Genomic DNA, 11,002 nt, shown 5'->3' with positions numbered 1-11,002 from the left:
CCACATCACACCGCGCTCGACAATAGAAATCCACCCCAGTAGGCTTACAACAACTATAGAAAAAGTAGCCATTCAGTGGCGAGAGATATGCCCGGTGAGTGTAGGATGATCAAAGCTGAGAAAGAAGAGAATTTGGTGCGAGGCAGGCACGCATGATACTGTACAATAGGTGCATCAACATGTGTTGAGTAAGCTTAACACTTCCCCTTAGCAGGAAATGTGTTCACTGCGCACATGAGGTGGGGTGGCAATATATGCTTTATCTCTTTCAACTTTCTCTTTGACACGCACCATGTCGAAACGCAGCAGGTGAAGAGGCAAGTTTTCCGCTCGATCGATGGATTTAGCGCCACAGCTGATTCGTGCATTAATTTGCAGGAGCACTATGGATTTTAGAGAGTAACGTTGAACTAGGCTACCTTCGGTGCAAAAAGGATGTTTCTCCGCTCTCTCACGCAGCGAACCTTATTTAGACACATCGACTACTACTGTAGATAAAACCGAGTTATGGCTGAATGTGCACAGGAGAACGGAGCGGTGAATCCACCGGTTGCTGAGACGAAACCCGCGCCGGGCAATGGGAGTGTGAGTATGGAGACGCACCGAGAACAATCTGTCTCGAACGGAAACTGCGGGAAGACAGACACCGGAACACCTGTGTCCGGCAACATGGGTGTAGGCAAGGAACTCAAACCCATTCCCCGACGGAGCAGTATTATCAAGGTAGGGATTCTCTTTCCAGGTGCAAGCATGTTTTGCTTGTAGCCCCGTAGGCTACACAAACGTGATCAATTATTCATTAGCCATACATTTACAATGTAGTGATTTAGCAGAAGCCTTTATGCAAAGCTACAATATGTAGGCTAGAGTGTGTGTGTGTGTGTGTGTGTGTGTGTGTGTGTGTGTGTGTGTGTGTGTGTGTGAACCGACTGTACATTCCAGTCATCAATTATTCATCCATCTCATAGATCAGTCAAAGTCACTTACAAAAAGAGTCAGGGGTCCGGTCAACACACACACACACACACACACACACACACACACACACACACACACACACACACACACACACACACACACACACACACACACACACACACACAATATCTAGGCCTTATATCAGCTCTGTTACTATTCTTGAGCTGCTGATATGGAGGTGTCTTTGTTGCTCACTCCAGTAGGGATGACCAGTAGGGAGTAGTAACTCAATGTCCATCACTGCTCCCTCGCCTTCTCCAGATAAGTGCAAAGAAGACCATTGTTGTTGTTTTTTTGTTTTTTTAAAGCGACTCATATTGTTTCGATCAGATCTTCTTAGATCTTCCCAGTTGAAAGGAGGCTCTGTAGACTCTTCAGAGGCCTCAGGCAGCATTCCAAGGGAGACATCACGTGGAGATGTTATTGCCAAATCAGGCCAGGTCCAGCCTGGCTTATGGCTGATGGGCATACATACAGCTGTTTTTTTGCTAGTTTAATTGCCTGCCCTATGCCCGTTAAGCAATTAGACCTCACTTCCTGCTTACGCAGAGTTGCATTGGCGTTGAATGGCGGCCATGTTAAATTGTGTCCATTTACCCTTAGGAAGCATGCATATTAAGTAGAATGTCAAAGGGATGATATGTTCAGCAATTACACCTCACTTCCTGTTGTTGCGTTGACCACTAACAATAATGTAAGGGTTAACAATAGTGTTAGTGTTAACAGTACTGTTAGAGTTAACAGTAGTGCAAGCAAAGTGTTAGCATTTAGACACATCACAGCTGAATGGGGGAAATTTACAGAGGCCAGACTCTGTGCTCCTACTGTTTATTATTGATTGGCAAAAAACGAAGGGAGGGTCCCTGAACTTGTGGGGACCTAAAAAAAAAAGTTTACTTTGTTTATAGGGTCAGTCGGCCCTGGAGGATCAATTTCTTTGCAAACTATGCAGGCAATACTGAAGTAGGCTTACAAACAACGAATAGTGGACACAAAACTCGTGTTTTGTATTGAACTGGATAATTGCCAGTAAGATAGCCTATTAAGAACAACTCTGTGGATTTAACATTTTGAACGCCAGTAAGTACTTGAACCTCTCGCTGTGGTTTTAACCTGTGGGAGGACCTTGTTGCGTTTACAATGGTTTTGTTCAGGTTACAAAAAAGGTTGGCTATCTTTATTTAATTGTGAATTGATAGGCTACTGCTGAACATGCATTGTGTGTGTGTGTGTTGATTAGGCTAGGAGGTGTGCTCTAGGCGAGTCCTAATGCAGAATGGCAATGTTCACTAAATTCCTACCAGTCAGATTATCTGTGTGATGGATCCACAACAGAAGTTAAAGACGGTCAAATAGGCCAATTTATCAAACAAGCATTTATTTGGGAACACATTAGCTGGCTAGCATAACAACCAGTTTGTTGTCTTTTCATTTTGACAACTGATCAATTGACCGGAATGATTTTTAGCCATGATTGACATGATTTTGGCGAACGTGTTCCTTCATCTGGGACCGTCATTCACGACTGAAGGCAACAGGCAGTCAAATAGGCTAGCATATCAAACAAGCACTTATTTGAGAACACGTTAGCTGGCCAGCATAAGATTGTTGGCTTTTCGTTTTGAGATAAATTGATATGTTGCATAGCAAACACTTTTTCTTCCAGAATGATAAATTGATACAGGCACCGCGGGGACCTCAATATCTCCACACCGCTTTACGTCAGGGCGGCTACTGCATTGCCTTCCACGTGGCTCAGTGGTAGAGCGGGTTGTCTGATGATTGTAGGGTCGGCGGTTCGAATCCCGCCTCCTCCTGTCCATATGTCGAAGTGTCCTTGGGCAAGACACTGAACCCCAAATTGCTCCCAATGAGCATGCTAGTAGCTGCTAGTAGCTGCCGCCATTGGTGTGTGAATGTGTGTGTGAATGGGTGAATGAGAGGCCATTGTAAAGTGCTGTAGATAAAAGCGCTATATAAGTGCAGTCATTTACCATTTCCAGCTCGTGGAGCAACAACGCCGGGGAGGGAGCGAGGCAGCTCGTGAAGCAACAAGAGGGAGGGAGCAAGCGTGTGATAAAGCGTTATCTACTACTATCTCTGCTACTATTGGGCTGCCCGGAGCCTATCGGAGCCCATCAGCCAAAAACATGGCACTGATGAACATGAGAGGTTGTGAGAAAGGGCACATGTTCCACTCCTTGTATTGCCTGCCGGGCATATTGCTCATGCAATCACATTATCACAGCTGTCACATTATGCCTGCAGACGCTGACAGGAGGTGACGTGTTGGGGAGTCCATCTTTAATGAGGTAGTCCATGTGCATCAGTTCAAACTTTGTTGCCTTTGATAGATTATTAAATGGTAGCAGTGATTGCACCAAGCAATCTTTCTTCTAAGTGTGAATACTTTTGCGTTTTTTGCGGTGTGGCTTTGATTGATCTCTTGTTGTAGCTTGCTCTGGATGCGGCTGTCTGCCCCTGTCTGATTGACTCAAAGAACCCAGCAGGACAGGAAGTTGGCCAGTTGGCCAATTTCCTCACAGTTGATGTTGCAATATTTGAGAGTCACACGCTGTTGGACCTGACAGTTTTTGGAGCTGACTCTCTCTCTCTCTCTACTCTTTTCTGTTTTTCTTTTCCACTCCTTCTGCCCTCCCCTATCTTCTGCCCCCCCCATCTCTCTCTCTCTCTCTCTCTCTCTCTCTCTCCCTCCCTCCCCGCACTCTTATTCGCCCTGCCAGGAGTCGGATCAGGAACAGGCACGTGCTTCGAAAAGTCTGGTGTTTGAAATAAGCATGGCCGCCCCACGCTGGGACTTCCTCAGCGGTGTTAAAGGAGTTCTGTGTGAGGGTGGAGCTCCGTGCGTTCGCCCGGTATCTGCTGGCAGATGTGGTCTGTGGCGAGCTGCAGCGCATCTCTACCTCTCCTGCCTGCATCTTCAAAGACACAGGAGCAGCTCTGTGCAACACTTGTGTGAAGCACGCCTAGGATGCTGCAGCACTACGCACTCTATCACTCTTTGAGCCCCAGCGGAATATTTGCATTCGGTTGAATGAATGATAATAAACGAAGGTGTTGTCTGGGCGTGCCCTTTGACCTCTGGTGTGTCCACCCTAGCTGTGTTCTGCACCTGCAGGACAACCTTCTATGTGGGAGTCTCAGAATCCCACGGAATAATATTATCCTCTGTTTGTTAGGCAGGTGAAATGGAACCACTTCCCGACTTTGTTACCATAAGCCAGAGGATTGTGTGTGTGTGTGTGTGTGTGTGTGTGTGTATGACTGTGTGTGCATGTGTAAGAAATTAGGTACTGTATGTGACAAAAGGCTACGCTTTCTCGTGTTTATGCCCTTGAGTTAAACCAGGGGTCTCAAACTCCCGGCCCGCCCCACCCCTCCATCCGGCCCGGGACATGATGTCAGAAATATAATGTAATCCGACCCGCAAAATAATTTCTTGTACACGGCGCCGGCAAGCCCTACAATGCGAAATTCGTCGCTCAAACGTGGGGCGAAATGCTGTTATTGTGCGCAGCGCGTGAGGTGAACGCTGCATACAGACTATCCGCACGCGACTATGAGCTATGAACGGAATGCAGTTAGCCACCGAGAGGCTGTTTTCATGGTTAAAGGAGTAGTAAAGGGAAAATGCATGTTTAGCCCTGTTTTAAGGTTACTTATGATCATATACAATGGTTCAGATCAAAAAGTTGACAAAACTAGCACTAGAGAAAGTCTGATAATTGCGGTACCACTGTTTAGGTCATACAATGGATGTGGGTGGGCACCGTGAAAAATCTTTCAAAAACTCTCGATTTCAAAGAAGCTCACCGAGGGGGTAATTGGTGTCCGTTGGTGTTCTGACATCAAATTCGCCGCAAAGTATGAATCCTGTAGGGTTTTATTGACAATTTTTATGAACTCCATTGACTTGTATTGAAGCGACCGTTGTAGACGTGTAGATCAATCCGCAGAGGGGATTCAGGAAGCGGAACTACTTCAAGGCATTGAGCGAGATCGGAATCAGTTCAAGCGGAAGTTTACACACGTATGTGCTGCGACTAAATAGTTCTATGCTAAATATTTAAAAAAGCCTTTCCAGATGAACTAGAATCTTACTATATGGTGAATTATATGTCAGAACGAGTTTCTTGTATTTGAAATTGAGAGTTTAACATGTTTTTTGAATGATTTTTCACGGTGCCCACCCACATCCATTGTATGACCAAAATAGTGGTAGAGCAATTATCAGACTTTCTCAAAAGTGCTAGTTTTGTCAACGTTTTGATCTGAACCATTGTATATAATCATAAGTAACCTTAAAACAGGGCTAAACATGCATTTTCCCTTTACTATCAGGAACACAGACAGTTTCAAGAAAGATGGACATTGCAGTATTTTTTGTGGAGTTCAGTGAAAATGCTACCTGCCTGATATGCAAGAACAAAGTCGGCATTCTAAAGGAATATAATCAATCATATAATAATATACTATAATATATTATATATATCATATAATCAAGAGCTATTCATTACTAAACATGGAGAACAGTGTCATAGGGAGACGAGAGGAAAAACCGAGGGCTAACGTCTCAGCAGTCTTTCAAGATAAGTGTCCAGCAAGAAATAGAGTATTCAAGTGTGGCAAGAAATGGAAACAAACATGAACTTTAATAAATGCAAGTACAGGTCCAGGGCAGGCTTACAGTAGTGATGCATCTTGCAGATAAAACAGAATTAAGAACAAATGTAGGCTATTCAAGATAAAATAAAAGTAAGGAAAAACTTAAAATTGTTAAAATATAAAAAAAATGTAGGCTATAGAAACCGGTTTGAATTTGTATGATGAAAATGTTAGTTATGGAATAGTCTTGCAACATTTAGAGACTGACTTGTGAGTCTAGTTATGGAAATATTGCACTTTCTTATAGTTAAGTAGTACTTGAAGTTGACAATTTGAATTTGAGACCCCTGAGTTAAACTCTTTTCCTCCTCTTATTTCCCCCACTGCACTGGCCTGCAGGCCAGCCATGGACATACAGCACAACGCCAAATACAGGACACTCACGGAGGAAACATGGGATGAAATTGTAGTCAAAACATGGGACAAACTGCAACGGCGCCTGTGCTAATCTGTGTAGGGCAGGCTCACTAGCTATGCAGGGAAGGGAGTGCTGCTAGCTCGATAAGGCAGCGGGCTTCAGTGCATTTGTGCTCATCTCACCTCTTCATCTCCTCCTGTTATCATCCCTTTCCTCCATGTTGTTCTCTCTTCAGCCCTCGACTCCTCCTCCCTCTCTCCCTCCTGCAGTGTGCGTGTCTGATCTCTCATGCCCTCTGCAGCACAGAATGTCTGAATCAATCAATCAAACTTTATTTATATAGCACATTTCATACACAGAGGCAACACAATGCGCTTGACAGAAAAGGGTGCGGAGGGATGTACGTTTTCATGCTAATCCTGACACAAACCTTCCACCAAAAACAGTTCCCCCATCAACCAAGCGATGACAATAATTCCTATGTACCGATACCTGTACTTGTTACACACTTACACAAGGCAAATAAACGTTCTATTCTTCTATTCTAAGATTAGGCCTCTTAGAAGTTCATCTAGAATAAGAGAAGACAGCGGAAGAACACAGAGCAGTAGTAACTGTCTGCTCTCTCTTAATCTGTCACAGTCACGCACACCTACTACAGCCAGGATGTTGACACATACCAAAGTGAGAGACCATCTCTTCACTGGCTCCCAGTCAGGTTGAGAGGGAAATTCAAGACCCTCATGTTTGTCTTTAAAGCCATAAATGGCCTCGCCCCACTTTATATCACAGAACTGTTGGACTATTCCTCCAGCGTAAGATCGCTCAGATCCGACAACAAGAGACTTTTGAAGGTCCCCCGGTCAAGGCTGGTGACGAGGGGAGATGGAGCCTTCTCAGTGGCAGCTCCACGGCTGTGGAACGACCTCCCACTGAGCATCAAGTCAGCCCCTGACCTACAGACTTTCAAAACTCTGCTTAAAACCCACTACTGTCGTGAACTAGGCTACTGAGATGTTTCTGTTGTGTTTTTATGTAGTATGAATGTTTGTCTTAAATGTGTGCAGTTAGGAAAGTTTGTTTCCCTCATGTTTATTATTTTGTCCTTTCACATCTTGCCATGTCACCTTAATGTGTTTCTGTTCTTTAGAGTCCGCGCCCAGGGCGCCCTAAACCGGTGTCATTTGGTGCGTGTTTAAATAAAAGTGACTTTGACTACTGTACATCAACAGTTAAACACACCTTTATACCATGGTGTTGGTGTAGGCCTCGGAGAAGAGAGGGTGCTGCTTAGTTGTGGGATTACATTCTAAGTGATGCTTCGTTGTTTTTCGTGTTTGTACGTGTGCATCTGCATGTGTGGATGGGATGCCAGTGTTTTTCTGACTGGGAGAGAACACTCTTAGCCAGGGGGATTTGGCAGCCGGCTGACAGTTCTGGTTTGAATTCTGGCTGCAAAGCATTGGCTTAGACGGGAATCTCTAGGCCACTCCAGACTGCTCCAGGCTACATAGGACCACTCCACACTGCTCCAGGCTACGTAGGACCACTCCACACTGCTCCAGGCTACGTAGGACCACTCCACACTGCTCCAGGCTACGTAGGACCACTCCACACTGCTCCAGGCTACATAGGACCACTCCACACTGCTCCAGGCTACGTAGGACCACTCCACACTGCTCCAGGCTACGTAGGACCACTCCAGACTGCTCCCGGCTACGTAGGACCACTCCACACTGCTCCAGGCTACATAGGACCACTCCACACTGCTCCAGACTACATAGGACCACTCCACACTGCTCCAGGCTACGTAGGACCACTCCACACTGCTCCAGGCTACATAGGACCACTCCACACTGCTACAGGCTACGTAGGACCACTCCACACTGCTCCAGGGTACATAGGACCACTCCAGACTGCTCCAGGCTACATAGGACCACTCCACACTGCTCCAGACTACATAGGACCACTCCAGACTGCTCCCGGCTACATAGGACCACTCCAGACTGCTCCAGGCTACATAGGACCACTCCACACTGCTCCAGGCTACATAGGACCACTCCACACTGCTCCAGGCTACGTAGGACCACTCCACACTGCTCCAGGCTACATAGGACCACTCCAGACTGCTCCAGACTATGTAGGACCACTCCACACTGCTCCAGGCTACATAGGACCACTCCAGACTGCTCCAGACTACGTAGGACCACTCCACACTGCTCCAGACTACGTAGGACCACTCCAGACTGCTCCAGGCTACGTAGGACCACTCCACACTGCTCCAGACTACGTAGGACCACTCCACACTGCTCCAGACTACGTAGGACCACTCCACACTGCTCCCGGCTACATAGGACCACTCCACACTGCTCCAGGCTACATAGGACCACTCCACACTGCTCCAGGCTACATAGGACCACTCCACACTGCTCCAGACTACGTAGGACCACTCCACACTGCTCCAGGCTACATAGGACCACTACAGACTGCTCCAGGGTACGTAGGACCGCTCCAGACTGCTCCAGACTACGTAGGACCACTCCACACTGCTCCAGACTACGTAGGACCACTCCACACTGCTCCAGGCTACGTAGGACCACTCCACACTGCTCCAGGCTACGTAGGACCACTCCAGACTGCTCCCGGCTACATAGGACCACTCCACACTGCTCCAGGCTACGTAGGACCACTCCACACTGCTCCAGGCTATGTAGGACCACTCCACACTGCTCCAGACTACATAGGACCACTCCACACTGCTCCAGGCTACATAGGACCACTCCACACTGCTCCAGGCTACGTAGGACCACTCCACACTGCTCCAGACTACATAGGACCACTCCAGACTGCTCCAGGCTACGTAGGACCACTCCACACTGCTCCAGACTACATAGGACCACTCCAGACTGCTCCAGGCTACATAGGACCACTCCACACTGCTCCAGGCTACATAGGACCACTCCACACTGCTCCAGGCTACGTAGGACCACTCCACACTGCTCCAGGCTACGTAGGACCACTCCACACTGCTCCAGGCTACGTAGGACCACTCCAGACTGCTCCAGACTACGTAGGACCACTCCACACTGCTCCAGGCTACATAGGACAGCTCCAGGCTACGTAGGACCAGGACCACTCCAGACTGCTCCAGGCTACGTAGGACCACTCCAGGCTACATAGGACCACTCCAGACTGCTCCAGGCTACATAGGACCACTCCACACTGCTCCAGGCTACGTAGGACCACTCCAGACTGCTCCAGGCTACGTAGGACCACTATAGATGAAGTGAGGAACCTTTACCAAGGTGCATCTTTGTCTGTATGTGTTTCAACAAGGCCATTTGAGATGAGTTTCTAAGACAACGGAAAACAAATAAGCCTAATCCGTAAGCCTCCTTCAGCTCACCCCCGATTTCCCTCTGTCGTCGTCACGGCGAGGCTGCGGTTGAAGTCGAAGTGCTGCCTAGCGTTGACGAGGGAGGAGACTAGACTCTGAGGCTTTTCAGCAGAAAGCCGTGGTTAACTTTGTTACAGGGTGACCTTTGTAAAGCCTGCCGCCTTTTATGAGAACTCGGCGAGTCATCTGTAAACTGGAGCAGCAGAGAGACACTGGTTTGTATAGAGTCCGTGTTCGATGCTCACGTCGCGTGGTTGTTGTGTTTCTATACTGTATGTCGTCAGTTCTACCTCTATCGTTCTCCCTCTCCCCCCTGTAGCCACACCCCTCCTCTCTCTCTGTCTGCATACTCTCTCCCCCTCTCTCTCCTTCCTCTCTCTCCCTCCTCTCTCTCCTTCCTCTCTCTCCCTCCTCTCTCCCTCTCTCTCCCATCGCTCCGGTTTAATTAGCCGCCCGCCAACGAGCCACATCTTGGTTGTGCTGACTGGGCCGCCTGCTCTGTCATTTGAGTCATACTGGGTGGGAGGAGGTGGACCCCATGTTGTTTACACACACTCACACTTTCATACGCCTGTTCAATATGAATCATACCCCTGGCAGTGGAGCGCGCGCACACACACACACACACACACACACACACACACCTGTGTGTGATCTTTCCACTTGCCAGCACTCCTGTTTGAATAAAATCCTACGACAGGCCCGTTTTTATTCGGCTACACATTCCTCCTCTCTCTGTCTCGTTCCCCTGTCTCTACTGGCCTCTCTCGCCCGGGCGTTTTAGCTTTGACTGTCTGTGATCTGTCTCTCTTCCGTCATCCCTCTCTCACTGCCTGTCTCATCCCCCCCGTCTCTCCATCTGTCCTCTCCCACCCCGTTCCTCCCCCTCCCTCCGCACATGTGCATAATCCTCAGTCCAGCACCTGGCCGCGTGGTCCTCAGCTCTGAACAGACCCTCAGAGACACCAGCCCCATTACTAACACAGGATTGAAGCAGAGAATGCAATTGGGATGCAAAGGGCTTTTTGAACTTTGTTGGAAAGAACGTTCAGAAATATATATCCCACAAGGGGTTAGAATCGGGTCAAATGGGGCTCAAAGAGACCATAATGGACAAAAGAAGGATTGGAAATGTGTTTTTCTGTCTGTGTTCAGAAAGAAAAGTCCTTCCAGGTCTCAGATATCGGGGTTATTTAGTTTGAAAAGTTGCCACCTAGATCCAATTAAACTCCACCCACCTCCTCTTCATCTGCCAATCATCCCTGCTTTCCATCGTCGTCATGGTAGCCGTTTCTCTGGGCTCTGAACTTGGACTCTGGCTGCGTTCCGAATCGCATACTTCTACTACTTACTACCAGTACCTACTACAGCTGCCCTTAGAAAGTACGTACTTTGCAAGCAGTAGGCATCCAATTGGGACGTACTACCTTGTCATAACATTGCGCCTTGAAATTTGCCCACATCCGTCACTGTCCATGACGCGACATTCGTCTACAGCTGTCACGACTCGCACATGTGACGCATATTTCCGCTGCGCACAGGATTGTGGGTCAGGATAGCCACAAAAGCCTGCTGGCTTGCAT

At 47.8% G+C, this 11,002-nt stretch overlaps 1 protein-coding gene across 1 annotated transcript in view; it reads left to right on the top strand.

Annotated features, from left to right (window-relative positions):
• Positions 1 to 507: 507 nt before the first annotated feature.
• LOC311323290 (inactive phospholipase C-like protein 2) overlaps positions 508 to 11,002 on the top strand; it is a gene marked incomplete at both ends in the record, with an annotated part of 30,196 nt that continues 19,701 nt past the window's right edge. Inside the window, one exon of the mRNA XM_084455491.1 lies at positions 508 to 723. Coding sequence (XP_084311617.1) covers positions 508 to 723 — 216 coding nt within the window. The remainder of the gene's footprint in view (positions 724 to 11,002) is intronic.

The sequence above is a fragment of the Borostomias antarcticus genome, assembly GCF_949987555.1.
Source record: "Borostomias antarcticus genome assembly, chromosome: 21".
Lineage (NCBI taxonomy): Eukaryota > Metazoa > Chordata > Actinopteri > Stomiiformes > Stomiidae > Borostomias > Borostomias antarcticus.
Note: the sequence above shows the minus strand (reverse complement) of the source record. Positions and strands in the feature narration are given on the sequence as shown.